Raw genomic sequence first — 17958 nt, 5'->3', positions numbered from 1 at the left:
TCTTTGCAGAATAAAACGATCGGTATCACCGCTCCAATGACATATAGAGTCTCATTTGAAACCGTCCTATATGCACTAGATACCCTGAGGAGCACTCGCCTTTGCGAAGTCTCCATTAGCTTAGCGTATTCAATACGCTACACCACACGGGGGCAGCGTAGGTTACCACCGACTGGAAAACTCCATATAGCACATTTCTTTTAGTGCTACCTGTTCCAGAAATGAACATATCATTTTAAAATATAAAATAAAAATATAGTTCTTTACACTTTTCTTAGTGTAGAATAAGTAAAATAGTCACTTTATGAAGTTTGCTCGGGATGGCCGACATGTTGGCGCCACCACAGCCTCTTAAATAGTTTTCACACCTAAATACAAGAGGGGTAATCTACACTTTTACGCACCAAGTATTATTTTTTAGTTCTCACTCACACGCCCTTGAGGCAACACTCTCAATTCATATATAAAATATTTCTCTACGCCGAAATCGGGCATTTTTTCTTATAAATACGGTTTTTTTTACGTGTGATAAAGAATTATTTGATATTGTATTGTCAGCTACGGTCGTTTTGAACCTGTTTACTCTAAAAATAGTTAATTATAAGTCGATAAACTAAAGGTGATTTTATTTCTCTGGAGCTATATTTGCTCAAAATAACAATCCTTATCCTTCAACGGTCACTGAAGAACCAAACCTATGGAGATACATCCATTCACAAGTCCTTTGAAGTAAGGCTTGGAATCAAAAGATTTCCAACTCTCGAATATAGGGAGCCAGTAACAAGGCCCCCTCATTCGTGGTCCTATCGAGCACAGATTATTTGATGAAACAGGACTGAAGAAAGAAAAGGATTACACACGCCGGAGAGCAACAGGAAGAAAGAATAATGGTTTCTCGTCCCTAGAAGAAAGATTGCACAAGTTGACCTTCGTTCAAGATTAGACACGTGTGTTTTGTGAAAAGTGCGTTATGTGCTGGTAAGCGACAGCGGTAATTAAATTGGATACTTGAAAAACATTTGGTGAGGTTAAAACTCTTTCTATATTTTCTATAGTTACTGCATGCACGTAATTTATATTGATAGACATTTGTCTCGACTTTTATTTGTTTATTAATATTTATATTAACTAATGGCTTTGATTTGACAACAGATCTTTCTTCTCAATATCGCTAAAGATAGCTGACAATTGTTTATTATACAGATTGTCTCACAGCCCGCTCTCACGAATAATATTTGTTTATCACTCTAGTAAAAATACTCTATTAAAATTAAAATCGCGTCTTATTTGAAAAAGACATTTACACTAAACAAAATCATTCACTCTTATTTCTCGCTCAGCATATATTTGCAAATAAATTCACTTTAAATAAAAAATGGAAACTTTAAAGAAAAAGCGCAAATCACTTAAAGCATCAATTACACGTATCTCAGAATGGTTTATAGCCAATAAAGACACAGAAAACGAAATACTTGATTTTGAAAATAGGAAAGAAAAACTTTTTAATTTTTTCACACAATATGAACAAATTCAATTAGAAATCGAACAGACTGATGACAGCGACCAACAATCAGCTGATCGAGCAAATGTTGAAGAAAAATACTTCAACACACTCAAAGGTTTGCAAAGAAAAATAATAGAATTAAATTTAACAGAAAATAAAGTACCTAGCTCAAATAATAATGCTGTTTCCAGTGCGAGGCTGCCTGAAATTAGCATGAAAACCTTTACCGGCAATTTCTCAGAATTCAATGAATTCTTTCAACTATTTGAAACTCTGATCACAAACAATTCAAGTTTAAATAATGTACAAAGGTTTATATATTTAAAATCCTTCCTCAAAGGAGAACCTTTAAACTTAATTAGCAGTATCGAAGTAGTAGATGCAAATTTTGCTATCGCTATAAAAACCCTAAAAGAAAGATATGATGACAAATCACGAGTGATTAGTACTCTTATAAAAAAGCTGTTAAAGTCTCAATCTCTAGTTAAATGCACTCCTCAGGTACTAAGACATTTTCTTGTACACACAAAGCAAACGCTTCAAGCTCTTAGTAATCTCGAAGTTCCAATTGAACATTGGGACCTCCTTTTAATAGAAATATTTTTAGAAAAAATAGATTTTGCTTCTCACAAGGCTTTTGAATATGAAGTAGGTTCTAAGAACGTTCCAACACTCAAACAATTTTTTGAATTTCTAGAAAAAAGATGTGATGTTTTAGAGAAACTTAATTACACTGAAACTCAGTCAAAGTTTAATAATAAAGTCACTCAAAAAACTGCTCATATTTCCACTATAAATAATAATAAATCTAGCTATGAAAATTGCATATTTTGTAAACAAACTGGTCATAAAATATATCAGTGTAACTTATTTAAAGACACAAATTCTCGAGAAAGGTTTAATTTTGTAAAGCAAGCACAGCTTTGTAGAAACTGTTTTGGCACTAAGCATTTTACTGATAAATGCATCTCTAAATACACATGTAAAATTTGCAATAAAAAGCACAATACACTTCTGCATGAAGAAAATAATTTTTCTCACACTCATCAAAATAATTTATTCTCTCTCACTCGAAGCAATCAAAGTGCTTCAAATTCACATGATGGTAATCAAAGTCACGCCAATAGGCAACAATCACGTTTTAATGCACCACAAACCTCTCAATCCTCCGCAAGTATACAGGGTGATTCACAAACTCGCCATAGTGCACCACATATCTCTCAAAGTCATTTTCATGTTCCTCAAAGGAGTAATAATGCCCAAGTTACTCAAACAATTAATTCTCCACATTCATATAATGAATCACCAAACACTTCTACTCACTTAAGCACTCAGACAAATGAAAATTGTCTACTCTCAGACACGCAAAGTCAAAATTCATCTTGCATCTCTTCTCTCTCCACTTTCAATCCAAAAAACGAAGTTTTGCTAGCCACAGCGCTGGTAACAATTTACTCTAAAAGTGGACAACCTGTACACGCAAGATGTCTTCTCGATAATGGATCTCAATCGAGCTTTGCAACAAAAGATTTAGTAAATAAACTAAATTACTCTACCACTAATAAAAGATTACAAATTTCCACAATCTCTCAAAATTGTTCCATCTCAAATGAAATGGTAAACATTGAATTTTTCCCATATAAAAACAATGATATGAAATTTGAAGTATCATGTGCAGTTTTGGATAATATTACGTGTAAAATACCTCAGGTACCTCTAGATCGTAGCAAAATAAAAATACCAGCTGGCATAAAGCTCAGTGATCCCTCTTACTCCTCCCCAGGGAGAATCGATCTCTTATTAGGTGCAGAAATTTACTGTGATCTATTAAAGGATGGTTTAATTCATATTGGAGCAGGTCTTCCAGTGCTTCAAAACACTCATTTAGGATATGTCATGTTCGGTAACCTATCTCCACAAGTTTCATCTAAGAAAAAGATGCACTCTCACTCAAACTGTAACTATTCACACTCGAATCATATTTCTTTATTTGTTCAATCTCACACTGAAGAAGAAAATATAAATAATCTTCTCCAAAGGTTTTGGGACATTGAAGAAGTTCCCGAAATAAAGCATTTAAGTCCTGATGATGAAAAGGCTGAGAAAATATTTAAAGCCACAACACAAATCCTACCGAATGGACAGTTCCAAGTGGATTTACCCCTATGCACGCCTAATGAAAATAATAAATTGGGCGACTCTTTCCAAATGGCGCGAAGGCGATTTCTAAATTTGGAGAACAAATTCTCAAAAAATGATTCTCTTTACAAACAATATAAATCTTTTATAGATGAGTATGTTGAATTAGGACATGCAAAATATGTTCCGTTGTCTCTGCAGAATGTACACTCAGAAAACAAATATTTCTTGCCTCACCACAGTGTAGAAAAAGACACTTCTCTCACAACTCGTTTGCGCGTAGTTTTTGACGCATCCATGAAAACCACTTCTGGTTTTAGCCTTAATGATATTATGTTAAAGGGTTATACCACACAACCAGAACTATTTGACACGTTAGTCAACTTTAGACTCTTCAAGTATGTATTCACATCTGATATAAAAAAGATGTTTAGACAAATCAGAATAAACCCCAACCAAACTTTCTTATTAAATATTTTGTGGCGCAACTCTCCCTCGGAGCCGTTAAAATGTATACAATTGGAAACGGTTACCTATGGAACGAAACCAGCTACCTTCCTTAGCACACGATGTTTAATTGAACTTGCAAATATGCATAAGGAAGAATATCCTCTCGCTCATGATATGCTCATTAATTTTTGCTATATTGATGACATATTATATGGTACAAATAGTATTGAAACACTCACACTTGCGCATGAGCAAATCACTGCACTGCTACAAAAGGCAGGCATATCTCTTCACAAATGGTGTTCAAATTCACCACAATTTTTAGAAAATATTTCACAATTTTCAACTGACTCTACGTATGTCATATCTCCAGAAAATCATTCCAATAAAATATTAGGTCTTTGTTGGGACTCTAAATTAGATAGTTTCTCTATTTCAGTACCAGAAATCGAAATAAAAGATTCCTACACTAAGAGACAAGTGCTCTCGATAATCGCAAGTTTTTTCGACCCCAAGGGATTAATTAATCCTGTAATAGTAACTGCAAAAATAATAATGCAAAAAATTTGGCTTTCAAAAATTCAGTGGAATGAAAGTTTAGACTCTACACTCTTAAATGAATGGTTAAATTTTCTCAAACATATTTCAGCACTAAAACATTTAAAAATTCACAGACCTTTTTTTATTGAAAATTATATATGTAGTATACAAATACACGCATTTTCCGACGCTAGTGAAAAGGCATACGCCAGCTGCATATATATTAGAGTTACTTATAGCTCAAGAAATGTCTCTTCCACACTCATCACCTCTAAAAGTAGGGTAGCTCCAATAAAAACATTAACTTTACCTAAGTTAGAACTTATGGGTGCTGTTTTATGCAGCAAACTCACTAAAAGAATAGTTGAAATTCTAAATAATAAATTAACTCAAATAGACTCAATAAACTGCTGGACGGACTCAGAAATCGTACTTGCTTGGTTAGGCTCACATAGCTCGAGATGGTCACAGTTTGTTGCAAATAGAGTTTCTGAAATACAAGGAAACCCACAATTTAAGTGGCGATATATAAAGTCCAAACAAAACCCCGCAGATATTGCGTCAAGAGGCATGTCTGCTCCTGAACTTCTAAACTCAAAATTTTGGTTTCAAGGTCCCTCATTTCTACTTAATTATGACTTAGATTTAACTTCTTATGATTCAAAACCAAATGTAAGTAAAATACCCGAGGAAAAGAAAATAGTTCATCTAGCACAAGAAAGTCCAATAAGTTTCATTGAAAATTTATCTCTCAAATTTTCAAACTTCTCAAAACTACAACGCAGTATCACACTTATTCTCAGGTATATTCACAATTTCAAGTTTCCAAATGAAAAATATGTTGGACCCTTCTCTGTTTCAGAATTAAAAAATGCTGAAAATTTAATAATAAAACTTTTGCAAAAGGCACACTTTTTTCGAGAATTTTCTTGTCTTGAGAATAAGGAGATAATTTCAAATAGAACAATTTTAAAACTCAACCCATTCATAGATAATCAGCAAATGATTCGTGTAGGTGGTCGTCTAAGGTACTCAGACGTCCCATATGAACAGAAGTACCCATTACTTCTACCCTCTCATAATCACATAGTAAAATTAATGCTGCATAGAGAACATATAAGATTATGTCATGCAGGCCCTCAAAATACTCTTTCCAATTTTCGTTTAAGATATTGGTGTCTAAATGGTCTCAAAGAAACTAAAAGGATAATTAATAAGTGTCACGATTGTTTTAAATTTAAAGCAAAGACAGCCACACAGTTAATGGCTGATTTACCACGGGAACGTTCATGTTTCTCCCCTCCATTTACCAATGTTGGTCTAGACTTTGGTGGTCCATTTCTTATAAAAAGCTCCAATTTAAGAAAGGCTCCAAAAATAAAATCCTACATAGCGTTGTTTGTATGTATGGTTACTCGTGCAGTGCACATCGAATTAGTCACAGGTCTCTCTACAGAAAGTTTCTTACTTGCTTTAAAAAGATTCATCAGTAGGAGAGGCTGTCCACAAATTATCTACTCAGATAACGCCACTAATTTTCTAGGAGCTAGAAATCAGTTGAGGGAAGTTGCACTATTTCTTAAACAAAAGGAAACCTCTGAGTCCATATTCAATTTTCTCTCCTCTTCTGAAATCCAATGGAAATTTATTGTAGCCCATTCTCCGCATCATGGTGGAATTTGGGAGGCAGCCATAAAAAGTGCCAAATATCACATTTTAAGGCTTTTAGGCAATACCACTTTAACTTTTGAAGCCTTTAGCACAGTTCTCGCACAAATAGAAGCAGTACTAAACTCACGCCCTCTTTGTGCTATGTCAAATGATCCAAATGACTTTAACACATTGTCTCCAGGACATTTCCTAATAGGAAAACCAATTACGTCATTTCCTGAAGAGATAGTGACGGAAATACCTGACAATAAATTAACAATTTGGAAAAACTACATGAAGATTCAGCAATCATTTGCCAAACGCTGGAAAATTGATTACCTTAATCAACTTCAGAATCGCCCCAAGTGGTTAACACCACAGAAGAATCTTGAAGTTAACGACTTAGTTATATTAAAGGAAGATAAAGTTCCACCCCTACACTGGCCATTGGCAAGAATTGTTGAATTGTTTACTGGTAAGGACGATAAGGTCCGTAGTGTTAAAATAAATACTAGAGATGGATATTTTAACAGACCCATTACAAAACTCTGTCCTCTTCCTGTGGACAAAGTAGAAAATTAAAAATTTAAATTTTGTCACATTTATATGTATTACTCTAGTTTAGGAATAGTTATTTCTTAAATTACATTTAAGTTAAGTTTGCTTACTTTCTCAAATCACTCTTTCTTTCGTTTTGAAGTAAATACTTCAACGCGGGCAGTCTATGTTCCAGAAATGAACATATCATTTTAAAATATAAAATAAAAATATAGTTCTTTACACTTTTCTTAGTGTAGAATAAGTAAAATAGTCACTTTATGAAGTTTGCTCGGGATGGCCGACATGTTGGCGCCACCACAGCCTCTTAAATAGTTTTCACACCTAAATACAAGAGGGGTAATCTACACTTTTACGCACCAAGTATTATTTTTTAGTTCTCACTCACACGCCCTTGAGGCAACACTCTCAATTCATATATAAAATATTTCTCTACGCCGAAATCGGGCATTTTTTCTTATAAATACGGTTTTTTTTACGTGTGATAAAGAATTATTTGATATTGTATTGTCAGCTACGGTCGTTTTGAACCTGTTTACTCTAAAAATAGTTAATTATAAGTCGATAAACTAAAGGTGATTTTATTTCTCTGGAGCTATATTTGCTCAAAATAACAATCCTTATCCTTCAACGGTCACTGAAGAACCAAACCTATGGAGATACATCCATTCACAAGTCCTTTGCAGTAAGGCTTGGAATCAAAAGATTTCCAACTCTCGAATATAGGGAGCCAGTAACAAGGCCCCCCTCACTACCTGTGCTTCCAAGGTTTGGCATCAGCCGTATCAACGCCTCTACCGTCGTAAGGATATCTGGATAAGGTCCGAACCTTAGTCCTCCCGACAACCAGACTCCCAGATACTTAATCGATTTAACCGGTGCAACGTCCACACTTTCCACTATAAAGCGAAGAGAGGATTTTTCCCGGCTCCCTTTGAGAACTAACACCTCAGTTTTCTGAGGCGCTAGCTGTCGATCGTTCTCTCTGATCCTCCTACTAAAGCGACGCAGGGCTGTGGCCGTATTAGCCATGTCCGTTTTCTGATTCCCCTTCGCAACTAGTGAGAGATCATAGGCATAAGATACAAGAGTGCATCCCCTTGGCATCTGTAGCCTCAACACCCCGTCGTACAGGACATTCCATAGGATGGGAGCTAGTATTGAACTCTGCGGAACACCCTGCGACAAACTGATGCTGATATCTTTTTCTCTTATGGACCTCTCAGTAAAGTATCTGCCCAATTGTCTCGGCCTTGACATGATTTTTCCCATGATGTAAAATATTGTATGGCTAGATGTCAAAGATATTAAATTATTTAAAAATGGCACTACACTAGAAAAACTTTGACATGTCATTTCCTTTTTTATTACCTTTTTAAATTTCATACACACCCCTTTAAATATTACCATTTTTGTCAATAAATAAAAGTGTAAGGCCGTCCGCACATTAAGCTACTAAAAAGAAACTAAACTAGTTGGTAACTAGAATTACCAACTGTTTACAAACTGCGACTCGCACACTACGCTACTGAAAATTAATAGAAACGAGTCACTTCTTGCCTGTACGAGTAGCTTTGTTATAGGGTGTTTAAATTTTAAACCTTTATATTATATTATTGAGTGTTATTATCGCGTTAAGAATGTCTAGTGACTCAAGTGATGAAGATATTATTCTTTATTATTATAATAGAAGACGTAAAATGCAAAAAAAAAGAAGGTATTGGGTTCATCCCTACATTGCAAACAATATAAATTGCAGAGCTTTTGTTGCTGCAAAAGAATTACAAGAAAGTGATGCTAAATTTCTTGCATTTTATAGAATGTCAAAAGAATCTTATTTACATTTAGTACAATTGCTTGTACCTGCGATTCAAAAGAAAAATACTCAAATGCGAGAATGTGTTGGGGCGGAAGAAAGGATTTTAATAACCCTCAGGTAAGGAAGTAACATTTATTTAATTTCTTTAAATGAAAACATTCTAAATCACTAATTCTAGTTAACTACTTAGTAATACTTAAGATATCGGTAGCTAAATTAAACATTAGTATTATTTGTATTCATTATATTTCCTACAAGTTCATAATAGACTTTTTGTGGATGTTGTGTACTGTGAAGAGAAGGGGTATTTGCTTCTCTTATCGCTTGGATCGGTAAATATGCAGATTCGACCCCTGTCGAGGCTTGTGTATCTGTAGAAATATTTGAGTTTGGGCTCAAAATATTCGAAGTATTTTCTAATATATTGTCCATTAAATCGATGACTTTTCGCTTAAATATTCTTGTTTGGTGGCACGACATCATATTCATATCGGGCAGCAAGCTCAACAAAAACATCTTATTGGCATCTTGCACAGGATTCATGCTGGCTTCAAGTTTTTGTTTTTTTAATTTGAATTATTCATCGAAGTTTTCATCTGAACCATCTTTTGACTTTTTATTCCTATCTTTGCGCTTTGAAGATGAGTAATTTTGATGAACCGGTGATAATGGAAGTGGGATTTCAGGAGGAAACGACTGGGGAGATAGCACTGTTAATGAATCAGAATTTTGGGACGAAGCTGGTAGGGAAACGGATTTTGGAGATGGAAGTGGCTGTGCTGTCTGTGAATCATCATCCCAATTTTCTTCTTCTTGGTCATCGCGTATTTCTTTTTCTGCTCGCCTTGGTAAATTCCCTGACGTGGCGGAATTTAAAACTTTTACGTATGGTAAAGTAAACTGCATTACATCAGTAAGGTAATAAGGCTTTTTTGATTTAGCTGACGAGCCACTTGGCGCTGATTTCATATGTCGCACAAATACAGCTCTTAAGTTTTTCCACTTTTCCTTGCATTCGGTTCCTGAAACAAAAACATACCTATTTAGAAATTATGTATTGCTTTCAAATGTGTCTATTTTCCTTATTTAAGTTTTTTGCGCCATAACTGTAAAAAATAAAGAAAAGAATAAAATCATGGCAGAATTATTAATATTGAATGTATACATTAATTACTAGGTGCTACTAGAATATGCGGTCTGCCTTATCTATATACCTCTCTGAGGTCCCTTAAAAATGCGAGAAACAGATTTTTCTCGCTATTAGTTAAGACATAACTAATTTATGTAAACTTTCCAGGTCATTTTATTTGAAAATAGAGGTTTTTATTTAGGCAAACCATTTTGGAAAAGATTATACTGTTATATATATATATATATATATATATATATATATATATATATATATATATATATATATATATATATATATAATAGTAAAGAAATAAGTTTATTGTATATTCCGTTTTGTTGTCATTTATTTATCGTTTATTTTTCTCGGTAGATCGCAACCTATAAGATAAACGCGACGTAGACCGCATAATATAATGGCACCTATTACTATTTCTTTTAAAGTTCTTTAGAATGCGAATGTCGTTCTTTTAAATGCATTTCTATTCCAGATATCTAGCAACTGGAGGTACATTCGTTAGTCTTGCTCTATATTTTGCAAGAGGGGACAATACCGTTTCGCAAATTGTAGCCGAAACGACAACTATTATATGGGATACATTAAAAGAAGAATATCTACCAATTCCAACTATAGAACAATGGGAAAAAATTGCAGAACGTTTTTATTTATTATGGAATTTACCAAATTGCTTAGGGGCTATTGACGGGAAACATATTCGCATAGAAAAGCTGGCCAATACCGGATCAAGTAATTTTAATTACAAATCGTACCATTCCATCATATTAATGGCATGTTGTGATGCAGATGGCCTATTTACATTGGTTGAAACTGGTTATGCTGGCAGAAATAGCGATGGTGGAATTTTCCGTGCGTCAGCTATTAAGCATTGGATTGAAAATGTCGTACTAAATTTTCCGCTATCTTCAAAATTACCCACCGACGAGAGCAATAATAAATTCCCGTACTACTTTGCTGGCGACGAAGCATTTCCCTTACTACGCTACTTAATGAGACCATATCCACAACGTGGATTGGATAATAAAAAAAGAATTTTTAATTATCGATTAAGTCGGGGAAGACGTACAATAGAGTGTGCATTTGGCATGATGGCTGAAAAGTTTCACGTTTTAGATACTCCAATCAAATGTCACTCGCTCGAAAAAATTATTAAGATAACACAATCTGTTTGTGTTCTACATAATTATGTACGAAAACGGGAAGGAATACCATATAAGGCGCGGACATTTGAAGACAGCAATAGTGCGGCTGGAGATCCCGATATAATACATCCACAAATCAATGAAGTCATCACTGACCAAACGTCCGCATATAACTTAAGAGATTATTTATCTAATTACTTTACAACTCCAGGAGCTGCTCTTCCATGGCAATGGAAATATAGTGTATAGCTTATTTTTAACTAATTTAAATAAACATATATATATGAGTATAGTATATACATACCTGTTAAATTCAATTCTCTTCCTATATCATTCCAAGCCTTTTCGGTAATGTCTTTACGTGAATATTCATTTAATGTGTAGTTGTATAGGCAGGGATGTTTTTCCACTTCTTGCACTAATTTTATACTAAACGACTGTTCTACCAATTTCGCCATTTCGCGTGTAAACTTTAAAAATATCACAACCAACTAGAAACTAGTCGCCAAGCGACCTGCACGTCCAGTCCGCTGTCGACTGATCACTGACGCATTAGAGACCGGTTACTAACTAGTAGCGCTGTGTGCGGATACTCATTAAAATACATGGGCAGTAACTAATAAGCAACTGATTGGTAACTAAAGTTACCAACTGGTTTCTTTTGAGTAGCTTAATGTGCGGACGGCCTAAATTGACAAATAACAATCTGAAGTATGCAGATGAAACGATTATTGCTGATAATCCAGAAGCTCTTCAACAACTTCGAAACCAGCTAATTCAGGAAGGATATGCATTGGGGTTTAAAATAAATATCACAAAAACTTTCAAAATTGCCATTAGTAAGATTTTAAAGGTTTAGAAGCCTTTGAAATGTGTATTTACAGAAGGCCCTTGAAAATACCCTGGACGGATCATGTTCGCAATGAGGAAGTCCTTCAAATACTTAATAAAGATAGTCGATTTCTAAGGTTAAAATAGAAAAACTGCTTGTCTTGACCATTTCGTAAGAAACAGTAAAGCAAATCTTTTCAAATTAATAGTTGAAGGGAGAATAGAAGGAGAGAGGGGACTAGGAAGATGTAAATATTCCTGGTTGAAAAATATAATAGATTGGACTGGTCTGGAATCAAATTCATTATTTAAAGCTGCACAAGATAGACATTACTTGTCTCTTACTAAAGGAACTACTGTAACAGTCTCTTACTATGCAAAACTAATACCAACGCAGCAGCACAAAACTCCTTGGCTCAATGACTTCTATTAGTGATGCAGATATATCCCCATATTCTTCACATTTGACCCCGAGTGACTACAGGCTGTTCCCAAAACTTATGGGAAAGCTTATGGGAAAAATGTTCGACCTATAATGAAGTTATGCGTGGTAGATGGACGATTTGACACTGTCTAAGCAAATTTCTTCTACGACACTATCAAAATGTTGGAGCATGTCGAACTGAGGGGTGACTATGTCCCCTCATAAAAATGTCAAAATAAATGTGTCAAAAGTTTTCTTGTATTATATCTCAAGGCCAGAGGTGGACTACATGAATCAACCCTTGTATTTTAATAATTTTTTATATGTAAATATTTATTTTTTTACAGCCAAAAATTCCATATGAATAAAGTTTTATATTCAAAATTGTTCATTTATTATTTCTTTAAATTTCATACTCCAATCGTCAGAGACGAAAATACCACTGAACCTCTGAAAATGATACGAACAAGCTGAATTGATGCAGCAAAAAATTTTACCACTTTTACTCCCGGGCTTTCCTCTACAACCCCCCACGTAGAGGGGGGGAAACGGAAAAAAATCGATTTACCAAGAATAATGTACACCATAGAAAAAAATGTTTCAAATAAAAAATGTAGCTAAGTTAATTTTGAACAAAAACGTGTATTAGCATTTGTAGAATAAACCGTTCTCTCAGAAACAACGATTGAAGTGATGAACGATTTTAAATGTCAGTTACGCGCGCGAAATCAATGCTCAATAAAATTTGTATCAGCTCGACGGTAAAAAATTCAATATCTTTTGAACCAAGTGTCCTATCAACAAAAATCAAGATGTGTTTTAAAGGTAAAGAGTACAGCTTTCGTATGCAATTTTTGCATTTTGACGCAAGTGAACTCAGTTTTTATAAAGGCGTTAAAGAAATAAACGTGGCACGATTTTTGCCATTTTTTATGATTCTCATGAGATCAATACAATGTATCTCTTTCATTGACCGGCTACTATGGAGTTTCCATAACAAGAACCTAATCTTGAAAACCTATAGCATGAAATTTTAATTTTGAGTTTTGGCAACAAATGTGACACATTTGAAATATGATTAAAAAACGCTGAATTTAAACTTTCACATTACAAACAATCTAAAACGTTTAAAACTGCTCTTTTTTAATTACACTAGTACATTTTTCAAAAGTACTTAACTTCTGCTATAAATTACACCAAAAATCGTCTTCTTGGAGTAATTTCTCGTGACGTGCGATGATTTGTAATGTAAAAGTTTAAATTCTGCAGTTTAGTCATAATTCAAATGCCTCATATTTGTTGCCAAAAATCAAAATTGAATTTTCGTGTTATAGATTTTGATAATGGAAATGATGAAAATAGAAAAATTGTATACGAAAGGTACACTCTTCACCTTAAAAATGCATTTTGATTTTTGTCGATAGGACACTCTGGTTAAAAGATATCGATTTTTTACCGTCGAGTTTATACAAATTTTATTTAACATTGCGCACGGACAGCACGCGGAACTGACATACAAAATTGCTGGTCGCTTCAAGCGTTGTTTCTGAGAGAACGGTTCATTCTACGCAAAAAGTGCTAATAAACATTTTTGTTTAAAATTATCACACGAGCGGGGTTTTAGAGAAAAGCCCTGGAGTAAAGGTGGTAAACTTTTTTGCATTTTTTTTTGGGTCCCAAAAATGATATTCTCGGCAAAATTCAGCTTGTTCGTATAATTTTTAGGGATCAAATCTCTGACGACTAGACTGTTAATGTTTCGTTAATATAAAATGTAATCTTTTGTAGTAAATGGTTCTCCTAAAAAGAAAGGGCGAAAGAAGAAAGAGACCCTATCAGAAGACGAGTTGGATTTGTCTGGTTCAGGATCAGATGTAGAATTTGTATCAAAATCGAGTAATCCAGTTAAAGAAAGAGTTCTTAATAGAAGAGCTGCAACTAAAGTAAACTACACCTTGTCCGATAATGAAGATGAGAAGTTTTCTGACAAAGAAGACGAGTTGTTTGATAATGAGGCTGTTAAGGAATCGAGTTATTATAAGGAGGTAAGCTTATTTGAACTTTTAGATCCAGTATGGTACATCTTTTTCAGTGTCTATTCGACTATTCCTAATTTTACTTACAAAAACATTTTCGAAAAAATTTCTAATATTAAAAGATGTAATTTTTTTTACGTTGACTAACGAATATACTTCTAATTGTCAAAAAGGGCCATGAAAAATAAAAACAATGTAGAATGACGTAAAATGAGGTATTACTTCAGGTGGGTGTTCTTAATTGTTGCGTAGCATTGTTTCGAATTTGTTTGCAAGTTGATGTGTGCATTGTTAAAAGCTGTATGTAAAGACTGACAGGACTCAAAAGTTTTCGTTTTGAATTTACCAGCCGTAAGAGGAAAGTACCCGTGTTGGTCTCAGCTTGCGTAAAGGAGGGACCCTGAACTTAGTAGGGGTCCTTCAGTACTCTGCAGACAGACAGACTGGGTGGGGGAGTCCGCAACCCAGACACGGCGCGTTCCAAATGGCTAATAGGGAAGTTCCTGTAGATATGCAGGACAGGTACGAATAAGGCTTAGCCAAATAAATACCCGTTTATCACCTGGGACATGACACAGGTCAGCAGCTGTGTCATTAGTGGCCTGTGGCTGAGGAATACAATTCGTGACAGGTGCGGTACCACAAAGTCGCAGGCGGTCATCAAGTTGATTGAACCGGCTGTGATACTGCGAACACTCACCAACCCGTCTGGCAGGCGTGGTTTTTTAATGCCAATACAGATTTACCCCAGGTGAATAGGATGCGTCCAAAATCTCACACTGATTTATCAGTCTATCCCAAAAGGATTCTGGGGGGGGGGGGCAAAAAGCTGTCTACTGTCCTTACAATTTTATGTGTGGCGATTTCAACGTAAAAATAGGTATAAAAAAAGCAGAGCTAGAAACATCCTTGGGAAAATTCGGTTCTCCAGGAAGAAATGACGCTACTAGCATTCCTACTCCAGAATAATTTATTCAACATGAACAGCTTCTTTTACAAAAAAAATGCACAGAGATGGACCTGGGAAAGTCCAAACGGTAGAACAAGGAATGAAATCGACTACATCATAAGTGACAAAAAACAAATAATTAAAGATCCAACAGTACTCATCAAGTTCACCACAAGTCACCACAAGCAGTGACCACAGAATGATATGAAAATGAAAATAAATCTCATGGTATCTGGACACCCCCATGAGATATAAACCAATATCAGGCACATATCAATAATAAGCTACTACTGCATGAAACCTCCGAGAATGATCCTAAAGACTTGAATAATTGCATCATAAACGCCTTACAAGAAAAACGAATGCACTGTCCTAAAAGAAAATCAACATGTATCCAGTCCGCTCTTGAAACCAAATTGTGTCTCACCGCTTAGATCTAAACCGTAATTATAAAGTCATTATTAATGACCCCTTAACGACTCGTTAAGGACATACAAAGAACCGATAAGAATTATTTCCGTAAATTTCTAGTCACTGGATTTCAAACGAGTTAGTAATTTAGTCTCATTATGTTGTCGAGTCTCAACAAGAAAGATGCTACCACGCGTATTAGCACTATTTTGTAGAATGGAGATGGTTAAGTGTAGTACGAGTAAACAGATCAGATTGACATCAGAATCCAAAGGAATAGTTTACAATGTATTTAAATATATGCAAATACTATTTCCTGAAAATAATCGAACCAGTATTAAACAACGTGTGAGTGAAGCTACTGGAGTATCTTTACTTACGGTAGAAAGGATCATTCAACACGCAAGTGTTAAAAAACACAGAGTCAAATAATACACTAAAATTTCCAGCTACAACACTTGCTAAAAGGAAAGCAACCGTGACAGACTTGAGGGAGTATGACAAACAGTTCATTAGAAATACCATTTATCGTTTTCATGAGACTGAACGTTGTCGTGTATCATTGACGCTTTTGCAGAAAAGGCTTGAAGAGGTGTACGAGTGTACTGGAAGTGTGAGTTCTCTCTACAGAATTGTGAAAGATTTGGGATTTAAATGGAACAAAACGAAAGATAATCGACGTTTATTAATTGAACGCAATGATATTCGTGCTCTACGCATTAAATATTTGGACAAAATTAAATATTACAGAAGCGAAGGTAAGTCAATTGTATATATTGATGAAACCTATGTACATGCTGGACACACTACGCCAAATAGCTGGACAGATGACAGTGGCAAAGGATTGTTCAAAAACATTTCAAAAGGCAGTAGGTTGGTTACCGTACATGGTGGTGGGGAGATGGGTTTCATACATAATGCCCTTTTGATTTTTAAGTCAGGAGCTAAGACAGGAGATTATCATGATGATATATGAATTCAGAAAATTATGAAAAATAAATGAAAGAACACTTAATCCCCAATTTGCCTGTTGGATCTGTTGTTGTTACTAATAATGCGTCATATCATAATGTAAAAATTAATAAAGCACCCACCAGTAATTCTAAGAAAATGGATATGATATCTTGGTTGACAGAAAAAAATTTACCATTTGTAACGTCAATGTTAAAAACGCAATTGTATGAAATCATCAAACGACACAAACAAGATCATATTCAATATAAATTTAACAAAGTGCTGCAAGAATGTGGACATGTTTCTTTAAAACTTCCGCCATATCATCCAAACTTGAAGCCTATAGAAATGGTTTGGGCGCAAATAAAAAATGAGGTTGCAAAACAAAAAGTATTTTAAGTTAGAAGACGTCAAAGTGTTGGTGGAACAGGAATTTGCTAGAGTAACTGTAGATAACTGGAAGAAAGTGTGTGATCATGTTGTCAAGTTGAAGATAAGTATTTGGAAAGTGAAAGTCGCATAGATGTAATTACTGGAGAATTAAGTATTGATTTAAATGATTCTAGTGACGGCGACAGTGCATCTGATTATGAAAGTGAATAATATAATTTAACATTACGATGTACCTATGTAACCTATGTGAATATAAGTTTTCCAAACTGTTCTGTATGTATGTATTATTTTTTACTTTATTACAATCATTTCGTATATTCTTCTATTTAACTTTGTGACGTTTAAGTGAGTAATAATATAAATAATAAAGGTTTTAAAGTGTATTTTAAATGTATGTGATATATTATAATAATATGTATTAAAATGTAGTATAATATTACCAAAAATATAATCTAATATCATTGTTTAATAAATTGTGTGTACCTATCTTTAACAATTTGATTTAAATCATAAGTATTTTTTGGAACACCACTGCTTTGTTTGATGAGGCTTTACTTTTCCTAGAAATTTCCGCCACTACAGTTGAAACATACTCTATCTAATGGAGGCAAAAAATCATCATTTTCTATAAGTTCTAACAATTCGGTATCAGTCAACCCTTTTTTTCCGCCACTGTGAACAATGTCCTAACTGAAAAAAATATATTACTATTATGCCCAACAGTACTCTCAAGTACCAATGAAACAAATTTCATTTTTAGTGACTAAACGTTAAAAACCATTTAAAAAAATTAATTAGTTAAACAAAAAACTCACTTACCCTGCCATTTTTTTCATAAACAAAACACTGTAGACGTTATTTCAACAAGAAAAAATCCACTTTGAAGGAAGCACTTCTACTGATTACCATAACAATGATACAAACAAATTAAGAATTCGCACTGCACATCGCATGACATTAAGTACAACCAATGGAATCGCTTTGTCCAAGGCTAGAATTGATGATGTACTG

General features: G+C 34.5%; 2 protein-coding genes across 2 annotated transcripts in view; one reads left to right on the top strand and one right to left on the bottom strand.

Moving 5' to 3' along the window:
* The window catches only part of Top2 (DNA topoisomerase 2), a 112517-nt gene that overhangs the window by 81517 nt on the left and 13042 nt on the right, over positions 1-17958 (top strand). Inside the window, exon 18 of the mRNA XM_072543762.1 lies at positions 13993-14249. Coding sequence (XP_072399863.1) covers positions 13993-14249 — 257 coding nt within the window. The remainder of the gene's footprint in view (positions 1-13992; positions 14250-17958) is intronic.
* LOC140450244 (uncharacterized) lies at positions 8760-11407 on the bottom strand. Its single transcript, XM_072543763.1, has 2 exons — positions 11254-11407; positions 8760-9682 (listed from the first exon to the last, which is right to left on the bottom strand). Exons 1-2 carry the CDS (start codon positions 11405-11407, stop codon positions 9237-9239), a joined length of 600 nt encoding a protein of 199 aa, XP_072399864.1. The 3' UTR covers positions 8760-9236.

Source organism: Diabrotica undecimpunctata, chromosome 9 (genome assembly GCF_040954645.1).
Source record: "Diabrotica undecimpunctata isolate CICGRU chromosome 9, icDiaUnde3, whole genome shotgun sequence".
Lineage (NCBI taxonomy): Eukaryota > Metazoa > Arthropoda > Insecta > Coleoptera > Chrysomelidae > Diabrotica > Diabrotica undecimpunctata.
Note: the sequence above shows the minus strand (reverse complement) of the source record. Positions and strands in the feature narration are given on the sequence as shown.